The sequence below is a fragment of the Camelus bactrianus genome, chromosome 11 (assembly GCF_048773025.1).
Source record: "Camelus bactrianus isolate YW-2024 breed Bactrian camel chromosome 11, ASM4877302v1, whole genome shotgun sequence".
NCBI classification, from domain to species: Eukaryota; Metazoa; Chordata; class Mammalia; order Artiodactyla; family Camelidae; genus Camelus; species Camelus bactrianus.
This window is the reverse complement of record NC_133549.1, coordinates 39,459,728-39,481,393: the sequence shown is the minus strand read 5'-3', so window position 1 is coordinate 39,481,393 and position 21,666 is coordinate 39,459,728. Positions and strand designations below refer to the sequence as shown.

Genomic DNA, 21,666 nt, shown 5'->3' with positions numbered 1-21,666 from the left:
CGTATCACTCTTTTAATTGCTGCCCTTAGGCTTAAATCACTGAAACCACCTCCTAACCAGAACTCCTTTCAAATTCTGTTTTACTCAAAACACTGCCAACATGTTAATCTCCCTAAAGCCTTTAGCATGGTTGAGTAAGAATAGTAAAAGCAGTTGCATTTAACTGAGCTGCCACTGTGTATACCACATGTTCCACTATGTACTTGACATATGTTATCTAACTTTCACATTCCTGTGAACTAGGTATTATAATTCCCATTTTACAGCTAGGGATACTAAGAGGTAAAGACAATAAATTTTCCTAAGGTCACAAAGCAAGTAAGTAGCAAAGCCCAGATCTGAACTCAGATCTGTCCCCAGGTCTATCTTTCTCTGAACATAAGTGTGTCAGGAGTTGGCAAACTTTCTGTAAAGGGTGAGATAATAAACATTTTAGGCTTTGAGGGTCATAGGATCACTGTCACATGTGCTCAATTCTGCCACTGTAGCATGAAAGCAGCCACAGTATGGCTGTTCCAATAAAACATCTCATTTATAAAAACAGATGGCAGGCTAGATTTGGCCCATGGGTTATAGTTTGTCAAGCCCTGCATTATCTCATAATGCATAACCTTTAATTAGTAACAACTTTTGTACTTTATGCTTAACCGTTTTAAAGCTGGCAGAGCAATACTTGTTTGCAAAATGACTTGAAAGCAGATCTTTCATACAGAAATTACCTCCATGAAAAATTTAAGAATTTGGAAACTAACACTATGTTTTTATTAAATATTCAACAACCCAGAGACCATCACTTTTAGTAGGCTTCACCACATGGTAAACATTTATGATTTGGTTACTACATTTTTTTATCAACTTAATCTTAACCCCTAGAAGTTAACCATTTACTAACAATTTAATGTGTATGTTCCTAGGTGCTCTTTGTGCATGTAGGGTTTTTGTTTTCATAAAAACGGCACTATGCTACATATTTTGTTCTGCAACTTCTTAAAAAAAACAAACAAAAACAAAAAAACCTTAATAGACCATGGACATTTTTTACAGCACATAGTAAGCTCTCTTTAATAGCTACATACTGTCCCATTTTATGAATATATCATAAATTATACAGCCATTCCCCTGATAAACATTTAAATTGTGTCTGATTTTAACATGCTTATTTTTAAGTCATTTGACTGCAAATATTTCATAAATTAGTTCACTTAATTAGTTCATTCAGAGTCACATCTCTGAGGGTGCTGCAAACATGACCCACATATTTGGTAATTTGCTAGAAGGACTCACAGGACTCACCATGATCACAGCTATAATTTATTACAGCAACAGAGCAATGATACACAGTCAGATCAGTAAGGTAAAAAGATGGAGGTGGAATTTGGAGAAATCCATGCATAGGCTTTCTATGCTCTTCCCTCCCAATCCAGTAGGCAATACACCCACAATATTCCCTTCTCTAGCAGTGGGAATGTAGCCAGCTTGTGCAAAGTTTGTGCCCAGGGAAGTCCCTTTGAAGCTCAGAGTTTAGGGTTTTTACTGAGGGCTGGTCATGTTGGCATTCTCTACCAAGCAACCACCAAATTCAAGACTCCCAGAAGCAAAGCAGGTATTCATCATAGATCCATTGTTTGTACAGTCTAGGCACAGTGAAACACTCAATAGTTAGGGGATTTTCATATTAGTGCAGGAAACTTTTTGCAAGTCAAGTTCCCAGCTGCTAGGCAAGGGTCAACCTTGTAAGCCGGCCCTTCTAAAGGCAGCAGCCTCAGGTCTGCTTTGTTAACTCTTTTCTGCATAAACTTTCTTCCCTCTGGAGTATCAAGTCTTAGATATACAAAATTTCTGAATCTCAGAGCAGAAATCAGAATGTGAAGGTAGTCTTAAGGGAAGAAAAACCCTTATCTTTTTAAAAGCAAGATCACACTAAAGCTTCCAAGACAGGGTTTTTCACTGAATGAGCCAGTGCCACCACACTCACTCCTCTTTGTTCATACTCTGGTTTTTTTGTTTCTGTTTTTGATAGAAAGTTCCTTTTTCTTTGTCTGTCTGGCAAAAAAAAAAAAAAAAAAAAAAAAAATCCATTCTTCAGATCCATTCTTGGACCGTCCGAAGTTAAATCATTTACCCTTGTGCTCTTGTGCCATCATATCCTTTTGTCAGTCAGTTGTTTACTTCTATATCTTCCTCACACAACTCTGACTCCCCTGCCGGCATGAATTTTTTGTCTCATCTTTGTACTAAGGTCTGGTACAAAGATGCTCCATTTAGTATCAATGCATAATAAATGAATGGTAGGGCTACACCATAGGAAACTCTACTATAAAAAGGAAAGAGCCGGAACTGGGGCTCTAGAAGCTCTTTAACAGTTCTCATAGCCTCAGCTTCTCTCTGACACCCACAGATGGTCATCAATGGCAGTAAGAAACAGTAAGTCAAATGTGATGAAACTGGGGGGTCGGAATCACCGTGCACCCATATTCAGTTAGCATTCATAATATCCACAACATCATAAAACAAACATGATTGCAAGAAATCCTAGAGACAGTTCTTTCTTCAGTATGCTAAAGGTAATCCCACAACTTCTCCTGTCTTTTTACACACATGGACTCTACCTGACAAGCTGGATCAAGACCCATTTTTCTTCTGAGGAATTTTTCTACATGCCCAATAGTTGCTTCTCCCGAAACTCGGACAAACTTCTTTTCCAATGGCTACAAAAGTGAACAACAACAAAAAAATCTATTTTCAGATTAAATATACATAAAATGTATAAACCTTAAAGAAAATTTTATAGCAAAGATGATTCAATAGATTTATTACAGAAAAGTTACTAAGAAATTTGAGTTAATTTACCTATCAAAGAAAAAAAAAAGAATTTCTGCTCAGTTTCCCCTCTCTGAAAAGTGTCACCAATTTTTTTAATAGAAAAGCTTACTGATTTGTTTTAATACCTCGTTAAAAATAAAACTTAGAGTTAAACTTATTGACAGAATACCCATGATTAAATGTCTAAAGCAATCTGCTTTCTTCAACAAAAAACTGCAAAAAAAGAAAAAAAAAGAAAAGACTAAAAAAGATAGAAGGGCTATAGATAAGACATGTATCAATCAATATATATATCTTATGTGGATCCCAATTTTTAAAACACTTAAGAAACAATTTTCATGAGACTATCTAGGAAATTTAAACAGTCAATAGTATATGGATATTTGGTTATGGAAATTACTGTTAATTTTCTAAATTATAGTATCATTATTATGTTTTTATAAAAACTCCTTATCTTTTAGAAACAAACTGAATTATCTGCTGATAAAATGACACAGTCTGAGATTTGCTTCAGTATTATACAGGAGGAAAAATGATGAAGACATAGACGAAATGAGATTGGACATGGTTTTATAATCATTGAAGTTAATTGATGTGTACATGGGCATTCATCTTACTAGCCTACTTTAGTATGAGTTTGAAAATTTCCATAATAAAAGGTCTTCTTTTTTTTTAAGTGGAAAATAAAAAGATTAACATCTAGATGTATATGGCTGGAATCTGATTCAATGGTCTGAGATGACAGGTAGAGAGATAACAGGATTTTAAAGTAGAAACAAATGCTTACTCAGCCACTCTCTCTGAGGTAATTTTAAGGATACTACTATTAACACAAATGAAAAGCTGCAGAAATGAGAACTAAAAGGGTAATTTTTAGAAAAACTTGAACCATATGTTTCTAGCACTAGCAGAGAGGGAACCCAGAATTGCTACTGAGGAGGTTGTTCCATATAACAGCACTCAGCTCTCTTATCTGTAGTTTGGTTTCTTAATACTGAGCTATAATATGAAAAGTTATAACTACAACTCCATTATAAACACAGAATTAAAAGAAAAATGGTAAGATTGCCAACTTGCTAGCCAAGAAAGTACAAAAGACTGTTTCCAAAAAGTAAAAATAGTCTCAAAATGCAGAATAGGATGTTTCTGAAACAATACACTCATTACCTCTCACAGACACAAAGCCTGCAAATTAACATCTGTATCATTGGTTAACAATAAAACTTAATGCCTCAAAACTATGAAAACAGTATAATAAACTCCTATATACCTATCATCCAGCTTTATCAACTCAAAGCCAAACTTGTTTTAAATATACTTCACACATTTCCTACTCCAACTACTTCCTGGTTCCCATTCTCCAGATTTGTTTTGAAGCAAACCCAAGACACACCAAATTTCATTTGTAAATACTTCAGTATGCATCTCTAAAAGATAAGAACTCTTTTTAAAAACATAATATATTATTATCATATATTAAAATTTCTTGATATGGGGGGTGAGGAGTGAGTATAGCTCAGTGGTAGAGCACATGCTTAGCATGCATGAGGTCCTGGGTTCAATCCCCAGTAGGTCCACTAAAAAAAAAAAGAAGAAGAAGAAAAGAAATTTCTTGATATCAAAAATACATAGTAAATGTACAAATTTCACCAATTGTCTCAATTTTCTTACCTAGTAGAAATGATTTTGCTTTTAGGGCTGTCATTACAAAGAGAATAAAAATAAAACAAAGATTCCACATACAAAAAATATAATAACTACTGATGGACTCAAGCTAAAATTCTAATTTATGCATATATTATTTTTATCAGATATATTTTTATATTCTCAAAATATATCATAAACAATGCTTCTATTCAAAGTTTCTATTGGATCTTGGCTTTTTTTTTTTTAATGTAACAGCTTTATTGAGGTATAATTTACATATCATTAAATTCACCATTTTAAAGTGTACAATTCAATGGTTTTTAGTATATTTAGAGAGTTGTGCAACTACCACCATTATCTAATTTCAGAACATTTTCATCACCCAAAAAGAAACCTGTACCAATTAGCAGTCACTCCTAATTTCTCCTCTCCCCCAAGCATCTGGCAATCACTAATCTATATTCTGCCTCTATGCATTTGCCTATATTGGACATTTCATATAAACAGAATCATACAATATGTGATCTTTTGTGCCTGGCTTCTTTCACTTAACATGTTTTCAAGGTTTATCCATGTTGTACATGTATCAGTACTTCATTCCTTTTAATTGCCAAACAGTATTCCATTGTATGGATATACCATACTTCTTAAATTAATCACCATAAATTTGGTATTTTACAACTTGGAAGAGGTTAAAAGTTACCAAATCTAACACTGCATTCCCTCCATCACACTGATCTCTGGGAGAAACCTATAATATACTTCACCCAGAGAAGTATCCATCTGTTCCTGTGCTTCAACTCAAGTCCTAAGCCACTGTTGTCACAAAACACTATACATAGTGTTTTGTGACAGGTATAATTCATCCTAATTTTAGAATAGACTTTGACAAAGTCACTGAAAATCTAAACAGATCAAAGTCAACTATTTTCTTATATATTTACAATCCCAGGTAACAATAAGGCCTGATTTACCCCTTTTTAAAAAGTCACTTTTGTTGGGGAGGGTGTAACTCAGTGGTAGAGTGTGTGCTTAGCATGCACAAAGTCCTGGGTTCAATCCCCAGTACCTCCACGAAGATAAAAACAAACAAATAAACCTAATTACCTTCCCCCCAATTTTCTTTTTTTTTAAAAGTCACCTTTTCCTGAGTGACTCATTCTATAGGAGCAACACTGTTTACAATGGCACCTGTGATACTGAGGTCTTTAAGACAACTCTGAACTTAAGTATGTTACAAAGGAGTTTATTCTTACCTCTAAAGTTTCAGTAAATGATTGAAGTAACAACTTAGGGCAGGTTAACTTGAACCAAAAATGTTACATGCAAATAAAATTTTAAGCTCGTATTTAACTCCAAATGCCAACTATGCAAAAAAATGCTTTGAAAATTTTTTTTTTTACCACCAAACTAACACAGTATTTGGTTTTAGTATTAAAAATCATTCATTTTTCATTAGACCACAGTTTTGAATCAATAACAAATCCCTACTTAATAACTCTTTTTTATAAAGCTATTATAAGAGAGCACTATTGAATGTACTTCATATTTCAAAAAGTTTTATTTATAAAACACTTTTTACTGTAATTGATGAAAGTCTTCATGATTGCTAATGTGACTTAAATTTGTGCACTTAGGGTCCTCTTGTGAAGCAAATGAAAAATAAAAGTAAAATACCTTAAAATGTCCCGTGCCTTCATTAGCACTGAAAAAAGAAAGCAAAATTAATCAATATTTTAGACTATATGTTTAATTATATATCAGAGAAATAACATAAATATAAACACTTGAGGAACATCATTTTAATTTAAAACAGGGTCACCTAACTCTTTATGAAATAAACAAATGCAGTTAATTCTCATATCTGCCACCTAGTGGTAAGGCAAAGGCAGTTTAACCAAGTATTTTATATTGTTTTGAGTATTTACCTACAGCAGTTAAAAGTATATTCTTACTAATTAGATTTCTCCACATCTAGCATTCTAACATTTTCCAGCTTAAAGTAAAACTTCTTTTTTCTATCATAATTAATGTGGTTGTTCTCTATAGTAACCTTTACAAGATAGAGTTCTTGCAAGCAAGCTGCTATATTTCCTGTTGTTTTACTTGTAGCAAAATCACCTGGGCATGATTTACTCAATTTGCCTTTCCCCTAGAAGTGCAGGTTTTGATTAAACCAATTACTTTTATATCATGAGAAGACAAGGAACAAACTTCGTTGAACATCTACTAAGTACCAGGCATTATATTAGGTCTTTACATATTATGCATGTTTTTCATTCAGTCCTCACAGTAGCCCTGTAAATCAGGTTTTAGTCCCCATTCAACAGATGAGGAAAATCAGTCTCAGACAGGGTGAATAACTTGCTTAAGGTCACAGAGCTAGCAAGTAATAAAGCTGTACAAATCAAAGCCCTCTTTCTTCCCTTTCATGCTGTGAAGAATATACAAGACCACAATTAAAAAAAAAGGGGGGGGGGGACTATATTCAGTATCTTGTAGTAACCTATAATGAAAAAGAATATGAAAAGGAATATATGTATGTATATGGACTGAAACATTATGCTGTACACCAGAAATTGATGCAACACTGTAAACTGACTATACTTCAATAACAAAAGTTAAAAAAAAACCACAACTGCATCATCTACAGAGTATTCTTATAATACAAACATAATAGAATAGTACACTAAACTGTAATATATGTTATATTATAAACATGTATTTACAGAATATATAATAAACATATATGTATGAAACAAATTTATACATACATATTATGTATAAATGTAAATCTAAGATTATAATATAAACTTAAGAGTTATAAAATAAAATATCCTATTCTTTATTGCAAGAATTGTCTCTATAGAATCCATGATGTATGGGTATCTGGCTTCTGCTTGAATACCTAAAGAGATAGCTTAACTGACAAGCCAGGTCATTCCATTTGTGGGCAACTTTATTTATAAATTGCTTGCTTGCACTAAATCAAATATGTTTCTCCCTGTAACTTATTCCTATTGGTCCTAGTTTGATAATAGTTTAGACGTGTTAGGAATACTATATGTTCATTCTTACAACAGTCCTGTGAGTTGCTTTTATAATCCCCAATTTAGAAAGATTTCTCTCCCTTTAGGGGTCTTTAATATCAGTTAAGAACACAGGATAAATACATAAAGATAAATACAACACAGTACAAGATAGGTACTAAATAAATGATACAAGTAACCTAGAGTTACAAGAAGGAAGTGACTGAGAAGTCAAATAGTCATCGGTGACATAAAATAGAAAATCTAGATTTTCCAAGAAAGGCATTTTATTTTATTCTGCAAACTATGTAATTATTTTGAAAACTACAGTTTGATACAGGCCAACTCCATGATGACACTCTGCTTAACAATGTAGCAGTATAATGGAATACACTATATGCTACAGTGTTTGAAAGAAGCAATTTACATAAATTAGGGAGATGTCCAACTACTTTACAGAACAATTTGGTAAAACCAAGTAAAGTTGAAGAGGAACATATCCCAAGACTAAGCAAATCTACACTCTCAGAGAACTATCTCACATATACACAAGGAGATATGTACACAATGTTTAAAGCAACACTGTTTACAATAGCAAAAAAACTGGAAATAAGAGTTCTACAGTACAAGAAAAGATAAATTATGGTATATTTATTTTAAGGGAATACCAGGGAATGGTGAAAATGAGTGAACTAGAGCTACACATTTCAACATGATGAATCACACAATGCTGAGTGAAAAAGCAAGTGGGAAAACACAGTATGATACCATTTAAAGTTTTTAAGTGGGCAAAAGCAATTCTACATACTGTTTAGGAATAAATACACATGTGGTAAACATATTAAAAAATGCATGGGAATGATAATTATTACTTTTAGGAGAGTAGTTATTAACCTTTAAGGGAAGGGAGAATGAACAGGAAGAGGTAGCCAAGTGCCTTATGCCATATTAGCATGGTTTATTTCGAAAGCCAGGTGATAAGAGGTATAAATGGTTATTGTACTACTCTTTAGACCTTTTCCTAAGTCTTAAATACATTAATTTTTTAAAAGGATATCAGAAAAACTTGATGTTACCTGAGTTCAAGTTAATTTCATAACTGTTGGAACTTAAATTTTTTTTTAAAGTTTAGAGGTAGAGATTTAGGGTACTTACCCAATGAACTCTAGTAATAAAGACATGTCAAGTTCAGGTGGAATACGAAACACTGATTCTAAGACTTTCTTAGATCTTCCTTTGCTTGAAGGGACTGGCTGTGGAACAGCTATTTGATAGCCAAACAAAAAAGCTGAGTTAGAATAAAAGTTCCATGAATTGAGATCTTTGAAAAATAATTACACAGATTTAACTATGTTGACTATTTAAAAGATCATAAAGCACTCAGTCTCCCTTTCTTCAGTAACATCAGCTAATCTGTCAAATCCAGTGAACTTAGAGACAAGCCTGGGGACCACTGCGCAGACACGTGTGGCTGGTTTATTGGGGCCACAGAGCTCAGCACAACAGCAACATCAATTGTAGAAGCGCTACTATGTGCCAGGGCTCATGCTCAGGAGTTTACATGCACCATCTCTTTTAACCTTTATTATAATTCCATGACATAGGTTCTATTGCTACTTTTTTTTTTAACTGTAAAGAAAATGAGATTACTGTTTAGTGAGATCAGGCAATTTGCCTAAAGTCACACACATAGTAAGTGTAAGAACGAGGATTTAAACCCAATCTATTTAACTTCCATACTACAGCATTACCATCATCATAAACACTAATATTTGAGCAGTTACTATGTTCCAGGCACTGTTTTAAGTGCTTTGTATTACTCAATGTAACCTTACAACAATTTTATAAAGTGCTATCATTATCCCTGCCTTACAGAAGAGGAAACTGAGATGTTGAATAATTTGCCAGTCATACAGCTAGTCAAGTGGCAGAGCCAGGGTCACACTCAGACAATTCTGCTCCAGAGCCTGCATTCTTTAATGCTTGTAAATAATTAAATTGGATTACAGTAAATCATTAGCTTCAAAATCTTTCTCTCTTTGATCATAAAATAACCAGCTACCAGCAAAAAGAACCTCAAAGGGAGTAAATTTTATTAAGTAAGTATTCTTTAATCTATAAATACATTATGGTATACACCCAAACTTACCAGGTTTAGGTACTTCTAGACCTCTTTCTTTATAGAAATCATGCATTTGCTTTTTTTCTCCTAAAAAATGATAAAACACAGACTAAATTACACTTAAAATGTAACTCATAGAGTCAGCATTGATTCTGGGATTCACAACTATGTAATAAAATAAACTTACTTTCCTCTAGATTGATCACTAATTTGTACACTATGTCTTGTAACTGTCGGTCCAACCTAATAAAAGGAAAGGATGGAGAATGCCTCAGAATTCAGAAAAAATGCACTTGGTACAGAGTGAATGATGTTCTTTGTAAGTAACTGTTTTCTCTTAGAAGTGGATGTCTCCTTTCTCAGAGATGAGTTGCTTTTAGGTAGCACTCATGGTTCTCATCTCTGAGAACATCAAGTAATTATAACTCTTGAGCAGTTTGCTAAATTGTTCCATGTGTACTAGTCCTATTCCCTTGATAAGAATGTGAGCTTGAGGGCAGAGACTGTGTTTTGAAATTCTGTCAACTGCAAAGCACTCTTCTAACAAGGTAGTAAAAACATAATAGCATTTGCTAAACAAATGAAAGTAATCTACTTTCAGTATTTTTCTTCCCTTAGGAAACTGAGCATGAACTGAAAATTTGATTAATAAGCCACAATGACCTATGATAGTTAGGTTTTTCTAAAGAGGCCAGTTATTTCAAGTATTAGTTTTAAAAATAGAATTCCAGATATACAGAAAATGACAAGCCTACTTAAGCCTCATTAACTTGAGTGATAGAACTAAAATTCTCAAGAAGAGGCCTGTGCCTCTTTTTTTTTTTTTAAGTCCCCAGCAGATATCACAGTGCCTGGTACACAGTAAGTACTCTATTTGTATTTCTTTAAAGAATGTGTAGTTCCCTTTCTCATCATTTTGAGATTGGTCAAGATTTTATTACCAACTACATAACTTCAAGCTTTCAGAAAAAGTATACTTAGAATATAAATTTTACTTATATAGTTTTCTTACCTTATGTTATAAAGAGGTTGTGTCTGATGTACCACTATGTTGCATTTTGGACATCTGTTGCTATAGTAAAAGTGTCTTACAATGCAGCTTTTACAAACTGTTGGAAAAAAATGTTTAAATTAGGATGCCTTCAAGACATTTCATAAATTGAATACATTATTCGAAAATGTGATGAACTATTTGCTTACATGTATGAAGACATTCTGTAATGGTAGTTGCATCTATTAAATAACCTTTGCAAATGGAACACAAGATGTATGGGGTCAGCTCAGAGAGATTAATCAGGCGCTGCAAATGCAATGGAAACAGTTTTAAAATACAAGTCCTTGCCTTCTCAAATTCTTAAGCCATAATCCCCAAATTATATTATCAACAATGTATAGCTTACTTTGCAACATGGATAAATGTTACAGTACCGCCAACCCTTCAAAATACTGCTCAAATTTACACAATATAAACCAATGTTTCAAAAAGATCTCATTCTTTTGGATATACTGTATCTTGCCAGATCTTTTCATGACGGGCATCTTACTTTAGGAATTATTGCAAAATGGACAAACTTTCGGGATACTGGTGTTTAAAATATTAATTCCTACTGGCTAGGATTACTGCCTAACTTGATGAAGTATGCAATGCCCCATTAAAAAAAGGAAATCTTTCCAATTAGAAATCTAGGTGGCGAAGGGTTGACCATCCTCTCAACATCCTGTAGAAATGGGCTGTTCCTCTCGTCCCCCTGAAAGCTCCTGGAAGGCGAGAGGACGGTACCCTCGGCGCCTACCCACCCTGGTACGCAGTAGCTTCAATAATGACTTGGACCCAGAGAACCTAACTGACTGCAGGAACCTCACAAAATGAGTCGTTAGGGAATCCGGCCGGGACAGAAGGCCAGTCCGCGCCACAAGCCAGGGAGACGTGGGGGTCCACGAAAGTGCCAAGGGCTGCAGCGGCGAGCTGGGGATCCGGCCGGGCCCTGACTGAGGAGGCCCGGCGTGGTCGCACACGGGCTTTATCAATACCTCCTCCTCGTCATCGGACTCCGGCCGGCCCCCCTCCAGCCTCAGCGAGAAGTGGCTCATCTCTTCCTCCTCCTCCTCCTCCTCTTCCTCCTCCAGTTCCTCATCCTCTTCCAACTCCTCGTCCTCGTCCTCGAAGCGGCCCCTCAAGCGGCCCAGGCTGCGCTCCGGCTCCAGCTCAGGGGGCCGGGAGCCCGAGCAGCCAGGAGCCCCCGCCTCAGGCAGAGATCGCGGGCCCTCCTCACCCGCTGCGGGCGCTGGGGTGAGGGCAGGCGGGGAGGCGGGAGATGGGGGTGGCATGGCTGCGGCTCCCTCGGCCTTGGCCGCGCCCGCGTTCCCTGCCGTTACAGCCGGGACCCCCTCCATGCCCGGGGTAGAGACCAGGCGAGGCGAGACCGGGTGGCTGGATAGCGCGGGAGTTCCGCCCGCCTGCCTGAGCTACCAGTGCGCAGGCGCGGGAGACCTGCAGGGCCCGCTGGGAAGTGTGGTTCACCGCCTCTCACCTAAGTCGGGGAGTAGGCGGAGCCGCTCAGGTATATGGGGCGGGGTTTGCGGGCCGCATTTTAGAGGAATCGCACCCTTTTTTTTTTTTCCTTTGAAATGCTGACGCTCTCTTCACTGCCTGCTAAAAACGACAGAACTGGTACTTTCAGACAATATTCTGTTTGCATCGACTGATGCGCAGAGCACTGAAATAGATGCTAAAACGATGTTAGGTTTTTAGATGGGGTTTTTTTCAAAAAAGATGCTTAGAAAAAATTGGTTGGCCATTTCACAAGGAAAGAGTTAAAATAGCAGGTCTGGTTGCTTATTCTTCCCTATCTTCAAGGGAACCTAGAACCACAACTGACCTTTTGGAATATGACCCTCAGATTGTTTTTTCATGTCACTGATTGATGATTTTGCTGTGTACACCTGGAGCAATGGACCATGCTGTCCCAGCTTGTCAGATTGCTTTGCACAAACATCAACACCGATGATTTGTATGCACCTGATTTCATTGCTGGTATCCAGTCTGTTGCCATAGTTGGCTGTGTAGCAGGATATGCCTCCCACATGACCAGCTCCCTCCCATAAAAGACTCAGACCCTAAATCTCAAACAAGATTCCTTGGGCAGAGGCATAGCACATATGCTTGTAGTTTGATGCTAGAGAGAGCACATCCCATGTGGCCCTGGATGGGAAAGATGCAGAAGCCTGTGTTTGTCCTCTCTGGACTCTGCTAATGTATATCTTTTCCCTGCTGCTTTTGCTCTGCATTTTTTGCTGTCATAAACGTTAGCCTTGAGTTTAACCCTCAATTGAATCTGGTGAATACCTTTTTTTTTTTTTTTTTTGCAGAACTTGAAGAGGTTATGTGACTTCTAAAACAGTTTTGAAAAAGATAAAGTTAGATCCATACCTTACACCATATACAAGATTCTGCCCCAAACTGAGCAGAAAGCTAACTAGAAACTATACAGGCTCTAAAGGAAAACAGGAGTGAGTTCCTTAACTTGGGTGAAAGAAAAGGATTTCTATCTAGATTTTAAATCCAGATAAAAATAAAGATTGATAAGTTTGACTTACTAAAAAAAAAAACCTGCTGCATAGCCCTCAAAATATAAACAGTATCAAAACACAATGGAGAAACTGGGAGAAAATATTTGCAACAGTTATCTTGAATAAAGAACTAATAGACCTAACAGATTAAACAAATTTTAAATTAGAGGAAAAAAAGACAAAACTTGATTTCCCAAAGTAATATAAAAAACAGCTCCCCAAATATAAAAAGATGTTCAAACTCTCTAACAATAAGAGAAAATATAAATTAAAATGACACTGGGTTCTGGTTCAGATAATAAGCACTTTATTTACTTTGTACTTCCCACTGAATACAGGTAAAAACTCTGGACAGAATGCATGGAACAGCTACCTGAAGACTGTAGAATACAACTGTTAACAGGCAGGTTGGGGAAGGAAACCAGAACTCAGAGTACTACTGAACCAAAATGGAACTGTGTTCTCCATTTTGTTTTTCCTCTGATATCTCCTGGCTTGGACTCAAAAACAATCTGAAATCCAGAACTGCGCATCAGACAGAATTCCAGGAGAAATCCTCTATTACAGTCTGAGGGTCAGGAAAGGGGGCCTCTTTAGGTCATAGAAAGTGAAGGGAATCCAAAGTTTCCTTTGTTTTTGCTTTCCCATTCTCTCCCACACCAGTCCATAGGCAAATCCACATTGGCAATGGAGGGAATGATGTGGAGGCCAGGCCGGTACCTAAAACTGAGAGGAGAACTCTGATCCCAAGAGCAAGGGGGCATCCCCAGTGATGTTTTCACTGTTTACCCTCTTGCTTGGTCCCAAGGCAGTTGCAGTTGCAAGGAATGCATGGCCCAGCAAGGAAACTAAACCCTACTCCCTTTCCTAGCTAGAGGACCAGAAAGTTAATTGTTGGGGAGATTAAAGAGATCAATAAAATGGCCCCATGGAGTTGTGTATGAACTTCTGGGCTCATCTCCAAGTTGCATGTGCATAGACCTGAATCTAATCAATGTTCCACAGGTTTTGAGAACTAAGATACAAGGTATATCACTGCCCAGGAATTTCCTTAATTGGATAAAGGGCATTTATAACCCTACAGTAAACATTATACTTAATAGTAAAAAACTAAATGCCTTCTCCCTAAGATAAGGAACAGAGCAAGCAAGCACCTCACCACTCATATTCAACACCATATTGCAAGTTTTAGCCAGTGCAATAAGGCAAGAAAAATAAAAGGCATACAGATTGAAAAGGATATAATAAAAACTAACATAATTAGAAAGATATATTTTGTTTCTGCCCCCCCCCCCCCTTATTCCTTGGCATACAACTCCTAAAGCCTTTGGAATCTCTGAAATAATAAGTGTCTTTTTGTATGCCAACAACATAACTGGTGGCTGAGGACTCCTGGATAGCCTCAGGATGGTCTAGTTGCCAAGGGAACCAAACATGTGGTTAGAAGATTGGGACTTTCAGCTCCACCCTCCTGATCTCTGGGAGGGGATAGGAGCTGGATGCTAAGTTAATCACTAATGATCATGATTTAATCAATCATGCCAACATAATGAAGCCTCCATTAAAAATCCTAACTGAAGGGGTTCAGAGAGCTTCTGGGTTGGTGAACACATGGAGGTGCTAGAGGGTGGTGCACCTGGAGAGGGCATGGAAGCTCCATACACCTTCCCCCATACCTTGCCCTATGCATCTCTTCCATCTGGATGTTCCTGAGTCATAGTTGTTTATAATAAACTGGTAATCTAGTAAGTGAACTATTTCTCTAAGCTCTGTGAACTGTCCTAGCAAATTATTAAAGAGGAGGCAGTTACGGGAACCCAAATTTATTAAGTGATTTAAATAAGGTCACAGGATACCAGGTCAACATGCAAAAATCATGATTATTCCTATATACTAGCAAAGAACATACTTCTATATACTAGTAATTTGGTATTTTGTTATGCCCCCTAGGAAACCAATACAGAACAGTGAAAAGATAAACTGTGGTAATCCATACAATGGAATTTAACAATAAAAAAAAAAATGAAACACTGAAACATGAAATAACACGAATGAATCTCAAAGGCATTTTGCTGAGTGAAAGAAGCTAGCATCAAGAAGCTACATACTGCATGATTCCATTTATACGACATTCTGGAAAGGGTTAAACTATAGGGGCAGAAAAGAGATCAGTGGTTAGAAGTTGGGGAAGGATTTGACTCCAAAGAGCCAGCATGAGGGAGTTTTTCAGAGTGACATAATTGTTCTGTATCCTGAGTGTGGAGGTAATGACACAAATCTACAAGATGTGTTGAAATTCACAGAACTGCATGCCAAAAAAGAGCCCAATTTAATTATATGTAAATTAAATAACAATGTTAATGATGTTGGTGATAATAAAACCACATTGAGATACTACTCTCACCAATCAGAACGGCACAAATTAAAAAGTAACAACACATTCTATTCATGAGACTGTAAGGAAACAGTCATTCTTGTACATTGCTGATGTGCTTAATTGGTACAAAACCATATGGAAGAAAATTTGGCAAAGTCTAGGAAAACAACACGTGCATTTGTCTTCTGACCTAACAATTGCTCTTCTAGGAATTTATTCTGACATGTAATTCAACAATACGAAAATACACATACAAAAGGTTATTCACTGCAGCTTTGCTTATAATTGCACAATTTTGGAAACCAGCAAATATGCTCATACACTGAAGAGTTGCTGAATAAATGACTGAACATCCACCAGATGGAGTACTATGCAGCTCTTAAAAATGACAAAGTTCTCTAAAAACCTTTGTGGAGTGATTTCCAGGATACATTGTTAAATGAAAAAAACAGTACAAAAGAGTATGCACAGCATGCCACCCTTTGTTCAAGGAAGGAGAAAGAAGAAAATATACATGTACCTGCATATCTGAGCAACAATTAACACAAGAAGGATAAGCCAGATACTATTTAAGACTTGTGTAACCACCACCACACTCAGAGTGTGGTTGGAACCGCTGGGTGTGGTTAGAATGGGGTGGAAAGGATAGAGGGAATGGATATGATACTTCTCTGAATATACCTTTTTACATAGTCCTGACTTTCACATTAAAAAAAAAAAAGAAATCAACAAGGATGGGGGAACCTTTTAAAACTGAATAGAAAGAGAGAGAAATGAATCAAGGCATATTTCCAATGAAAAAGATAACCACTATGAAGGGTGTGGAGGGGGAAGAACTAATCCAAATTACTTTTGAGCACAGGTTTTGGGCTACATGCCCTTAGGCTAAAGACAAAAAGCATAGAAAGTCCTCACTTTGCTCAGTTCTAACATGCATGAATTTCACTTTCCACAGGTTAGTCAAGTAAGACCAACCCCCTAATTAACAACACTCAAGTTTCAAGTTACCATCATATAAGCACCATGAATAAGCTTTGCCACCAGTGCTTCACTTCACAAATTTCTAAGTAAACAGCAGAGACACATCGTGATCAGTGACACCTCACTACTTTCAAAATTGGCTGGTGAGTCAGAATGGCCATCATTAATAAGTCTACAAACAATAAATGCTGGAGAGGGTGTGGAGAAAAAGAAACCCTCCTACACTGTTGGGAATGTAAACTGGTGCAGCCACTATGGAGGACAGTACGGAAGTTTCTTAAAAAAACTAAAAATAGACTTAACATATGATCCAGCAATCCCACTCCTGGGCATATATCTGGATAAAACTATAATTCGAAAAGACACATGCATCCCAATGTTCACAGCAGCATATTTACAATAGCCAATTCATGGAAACAACCTAAGTGTCCACTGACAGATGAATGGATAAAGATGTAGTATAGATATACAATGGAATATTACTCAGCCACAAAAAAGAATGAAATAATGTAATTTGCAGCAACATGGATGGACCTCGAGATTGTCATATTAAGTGAAGTAAGTCAGACAGAGAAAGACAAATATCATATGCTATCACTTATATGTGGAATCTAAAAAAAAAGATACAAATTTTGGGAGGGTGGGAGTATAGCTCAGTGGTGGAGTGTGTGCTTAGCATGTGCAAGGTTCTGGGTTCAATCCCCAGCATCTCTATAAAAAAATCTATTAAAAACACAAATTTTATTTACAAACCAGAAATAGACTCACAGACATAGAAAACAAACTATGGTTACCAAAGGGGAAGGAATAAATTAGGAGTTTAGGATTAACAGATTCACACTACTATATATAAAATAGATAAACAACAAGGACCTAGTGTATCGCATCAGGAACTATATTCAACTTCTTGTAATAATCTATAATGGAAAAGAATTTGAAATATATATATATATATATATATATATATATATATATATATATATATATATATAAAAAACTGAATTGCTTTGCTGTACACCTGAAACTAACATTGTAAATCAACTACACTTCAATAAAAAAAATTTTTTTTTTAATTGGCTGGGATTGGTCACTGCACTTTTATTATCAGTTGTAGTTGTCTTGTCTCCTTATCTACCAGTGATATACTCACTTAAAAGTTTACAAAAATGGATAATTGAAAGAAGAAATTGGGCAACAAAGATGAAAGCATAGCAAAAAAGGCAAAGTAATAATGCTGGAAGGGAAATTCCAATCAACCACAAATAAAATCAGTGAAAGCAAACTTACGGACAGAGAGGAGGAAAATGGTTGTGATGAAAAATATGATGTCCCACTGGGATTTCAAAACGTAGAACAGATAAACAAGATTGTACTGTGTAGCACAGGGAAGTATATATATATAGGATCTTGTGGTGGCTCACAGTGAAAGAGAATGTGACAATGAATGTATATATGTTCATGTATAACTGAAAAATTGTGCTCTACACTGGAATTTGACACAACATTGTAAAATGACTATAACTCAATAAAAAATATTTCAATAAAAAAGAAAAATATGATGTCCCAGAGGAAGTCACCAGCATACATTTTTATACTAAAGGAATTCTCGAGATATTTCACAACATTGAAAATACAAAAGATAAAATGTTGGAAGTTGATCCAGACTTAGAAAGGAGTATGACAATTTGCCAAGGCATAGAAAAGACGTTCTGTATTGTAAGTTACATGAGAGAAAGCAAACACTACTCAAACTAAAGGTTTTTTTTTTAAATAAAGAAATAAAGCACTTTAATCTTCATTATTTCTAAAGTTTTAAATGACAGTGTATCAAATAACTATTAGTTTTATTATGTTTTCATTTCTCTATACATTTATAGCCATCAGTAATACAGTGTTTAAATTTTTTGAGGCATAATTTTAAAGGTAATGGAAAAATTGTAATGTTTCCCATTAATTATTAAGATCATTTTGCATGGTTTCAACATGCGTAATTATTTTCGTACCCACACACTACTTATGCAAAGTGAGAACCGCCAGCACTCTAATAATTATTGAACTCTTAATCAGTAGACTTCTTTTTTGTAGAAATGTAGGTTAGCAGTTCTGAAGCTGTTTTCTATATATCCTAGGGTTGAGCAAATAAGTAAATGTATTGTGAATGACGAAAGTCAGATTTTTCACTATAAGAACAGGGTGTTAAAAAATATGGAAAAGGAGAAGGAAGGATAAATTAGGAGTTTGGGATTAGCAGATACACATTACTGTATATAAGATAGATAAGCAACAAGGATTTACTGTATAGTACAGGGAACTATATTAAATTGCTTGTAATAAGCTGTAATGTAATAAGCTATAATGGAAAAGAATCTGAAAATATATATGTGTATGCACATGTATAACTGAATTGCTTTGCTATACACCTGAAACTAACATTGTAAATCAACCACACTTCAATAAAACTTTTAAAAAATAAGGAAAAGGGAAAGGATAGAATAAACTCTACTTTGTTGGATTGGAACTGGATATATTCAAGGTGAACTCAGAGACAGACAGAAATGGATATAGATGTGTGTATGTGTATACGTACATACATATGTGTACTTCTCAGCTTTGTCAACTGAGAGAGACTAGAAGCAATGACATGCCTAGCATCTTGTTCTTGGTTTCTAATACCAATAAAAGGAACCAAGTTTCCTTGGAGAAATGGCTGATTCCAGGTCTGGAGCAGGGAAAATACTCCAAGGGGAACCTAGAACCTCTTATTGTGCTAAAAAGGAAGAAAGTGCTCAAAGAATGATGGCCTAGGTCAAAAGGACAAAGGAGCCAGTTTGAAGGAGCTTCTAAATGCTAAATCTGGGACAACATGAACATCAAAATAAAAATGATGATAGTAATAGATGATAATGTATTGAATATACTAAGAATCCATTAGTCCACATTGATAATAACTAACTGAAAAAATAAATAGGAAAAGAGAAAGCTCTTTCTTACATTAGAAAGCCAACTGATAAATGCAGAAGAAATGATGGATTAGAAAATCACCATTTGTATTAATTTATTAATTTATGTACATTAATAATTTATGTAGGCAAGAATCATCAATGGATGCTAAAACTAGAGAGTGAAAGTTTGACAGGTAACAGAATATTTATATAGTTTCAAAGTATCTCCCTATAATATGGTTACAATGGAGAAATCTGGCAGTTGCCACTTTAACCAAATTATTAAAGTTAGCATTGACAGTAATGGCAGTAATCCACAGCATATGCTTCCTGATACCATGCACTAGGAAGAACTTAGCATCATTTCTGTAATATGCCTGCCAAAGATACATAATCTGAATCGATCCATAAGGAAACTTAATACAATCTTTAATTGAAGATCATTCTACAAATTAACTGGCCCATACTCTTCAAAAATGTCAGAGTTATGAAATGCAACAAAAGACTCAAATTAAAGGAGGATAGAGATATGAAAACTGCATGCAATGGATAATCCTGGATTTTCTTTTGCTATTAAGAATGCTATTTGGACAACTGGAACAATCTAAATGAAGTGTGTAGACAATTATTGAGACAGTAGTGTTGTAAATGTTTATTTATTGACTTTGGTAACTGTCCTGTGGTTATGTAAGAGAATGCTTTGTTTTGAGGAAATATACAAAGAAGTATTTAGGGATAAAGGGATAAAATGCCTACAAATTTTCATAAATCAGAAAAAAAAATGTATTTTTTTTCCTGAACTACAAAGAGTAAGTTGAACTGAACTGAACCACTAATAAGTCTGAACTCTATATCTACATAAAGAGCGATCTCTCTCTCTATCTAGAGAGGGATAAAGTGTATGGAGGAAATGTTAACATTTGGGGAATATGGGTGAAGGGTAATTAGGAATTCTTTGTACAACCCTTGCAACTTTCCTGTAAATCCAAAATTGTCAATTTTTAAAGTTTTAAAAATGAATTAAATCTGGGGGGAAAAAAAGTGAGGTGGAGGAAGAGGGAGTGGCAAGGGAAGAGTCAAGGAGTGGCCAGAAGAAGCAGGAAAACGAGGAAAGGTTTCGGTACCAAAATTGAAAGGAAAAGATAAGATCAAGAACATCTGAGTGGTGCCTGGATTTGTCTTTAAATATGGATGCTCCTCAGAACTCTGTTCTAGACCTTCTTCATTTCTTGCCCTGTACACTACGTGGAGTAATCCTATTCACTCATATGACTTTAATTACCACTGATACACTAATTTCCAAATCTCTGTTTCTTGTCCAGATTTCCCCCTTTACTCCTAAACCATATGTGCTTCTGTCTACTGCCTGGCTGTCTTGCACACCTCCCAAGAATCTCAAACTCAACATGTCAAACTGAATTTATAATTTTTCTCCCTAACCAGGTTCCAACCAGGATGGAACTATACCACCATCCTTTCAGACACCTGAACCAAATGCCCGAAAGTTACTCTTTTTTTTTTTAAACACTTTTTATTGATTTATAATCAATAAAAATATAAATGTTGTATCAAATTCCAGTGTAGAGCACAACTTTTCAGTTATATATGAGCATATATATATTCATTGTCACATTTTTATTCTCTGTGAGCTACCATAAGATCTTGTATATATTTCCCTGTGCTATACAGTATAATCTTGTTTATCTATTCTACATTTTGAAATCCCAGTCTATCCTTTCCCACCCCCCTGAAAGTTATTCTTAATACAATCTTTGCCCTCATCTCTCACATCCAACTATGAAGTCCTTTGTCTCCAAAACTTACATATTTTGTGGATTTATTAACATGTCCTCCTCTAATAATACCGCTAATAATAGTCTAGTCTGGGGTTTTCAAACAGCAGATCAATTTAAAATTAATTAAACTAAAAGCAATTTAATGAGTCACACTCAACGTTTTATTTGAAGAATAGAATATAAAATATAAGAATGCATTTCATGTGGTAATTATACATATTATTGTTTCAGAAAACTTTAAAAATATCTTATAAATATCTACCTACATATGTGAGTTTTGGGTTATGATGTTAAATATATTTCTTACTGTGAATCATGGCCAAAAATGCCTCAAAGATATTGGTCTAGATCAGTGCTGTCCAATAGAAATATAAGATGA

The 21,666-nt window shown here is 35.6% G+C and overlaps 1 protein-coding gene across 1 annotated transcript in view; it reads right to left on the bottom strand.

Annotated features, from left to right (window-relative positions):
* The window catches only part of PCGF6 (polycomb group ring finger 6), a 28,279-nt gene extending 10,869 nt beyond the window's left edge, over positions 1–17,410 (bottom strand). Inside the window, exons 1-8 of the mRNA XM_010971280.3 lie at positions 11,653–17,410; positions 10,822–10,921; positions 10,634–10,730; positions 9,809–9,864; positions 9,649–9,708; positions 8,655–8,763; positions 6,148–6,175; positions 2,610–2,708 (exon numbers count right to left, since the gene is read on the bottom strand). Coding sequence (XP_010969582.2) covers positions 2,610–2,708; positions 6,148–6,175; positions 8,655–8,763; positions 9,649–9,708; positions 9,809–9,864; positions 10,634–10,730; positions 10,822–10,921; positions 11,653–12,015 — 912 coding nt within the window. The 5' untranslated portion in view covers positions 12,016–17,410. The remainder of the gene's footprint in view (positions 1–2,609; positions 2,709–6,147; positions 6,176–8,654; positions 8,764–9,648; positions 9,709–9,808; positions 9,865–10,633; positions 10,731–10,821; positions 10,922–11,652) is intronic.
* Between the last annotated feature and the right edge of the window lie 4,256 nt (positions 17,411–21,666).